This window comes from Plasmopara halstedii (assembly GCF_900000015.1).
Source record: "Plasmopara halstedii genome assembly, contig: Scaffold_3120, whole genome shotgun sequence".
NCBI classification, from domain to species: domain Eukaryota; phylum Oomycota; class Peronosporomycetes; order Peronosporales; family Peronosporaceae; genus Plasmopara; species Plasmopara halstedii.
Window position 1 is genome coordinate 2,443,366 of NW_020190023.1, and position 595 is coordinate 2,443,960.

A 595-nucleotide genomic window follows, 5' to 3' on the forward strand; every position below is an offset into this window, starting at 1 on the left:
TTTCCGTGGTGGCAGTTTTCGTGGTTTGTCTGGTCGACCCTGCACAAGCTTCCATCCAATTCCCCAAGTGGCCCGTCGCCCTGCAAACTGCACTTCTTCGCGCCAACGTTTGGCACAATTTGCACCCGTTGTTGCATTTGCAACTTCAAGAGGGCAAGTCGTGCTCACTTATGCGAGAGGCCGGTCGAAGCAGAGACTTTCGTCTTGTGTTCGCAGCTTGCACCGATTGCCGATGTCTGAGGGATTTCTTCTGTGGATCGTGGCCAGCTGCTACCGAGTTTGTAGATCGATTTATACATGGTCTGCCAGCTATGGAGCTTCGGGGCTGTATCCCTCATCTACTGTGTCTTTATCGAGATTTGACTGCTTTAGTACGTTCAATTGTGGGCACACAGGGAGTTCTACACGGCCCTGTCCAAATTGGAGATTTGGCTCCACCTGTAGGCTTCGTTTCCGACTGGATTGTTCACAAGTTTCGTGAACTATCCAAGCGAGACGTGAGAAGGCTGCTTGGTAACACGACGTTCAATTAGCGGAATCACCCAATTTCCCATCATTGCGACGAGCTTTCCCAGTCCACACTATCTACCATTGT

At 50.8% G+C, this 595-nt stretch overlaps 1 protein-coding gene across 1 annotated transcript; it reads left to right on the forward strand.

The window, feature by feature from the left end:
• Positions 1-170: 170 nt before the first annotated feature.
• PHALS_08056 (uncharacterized protein) lies at positions 171-533 on the forward strand (the record flags this gene model as incomplete). The annotated part of the gene is made up of 1 exon (XM_024721628.1): positions 171-533. One exon carries the CDS (start codon positions 171-173, stop codon positions 531-533), a length of 363 nt encoding a protein of 120 aa, XP_024586708.1.
• Positions 534-595: the final 62 nt, after the last annotated feature.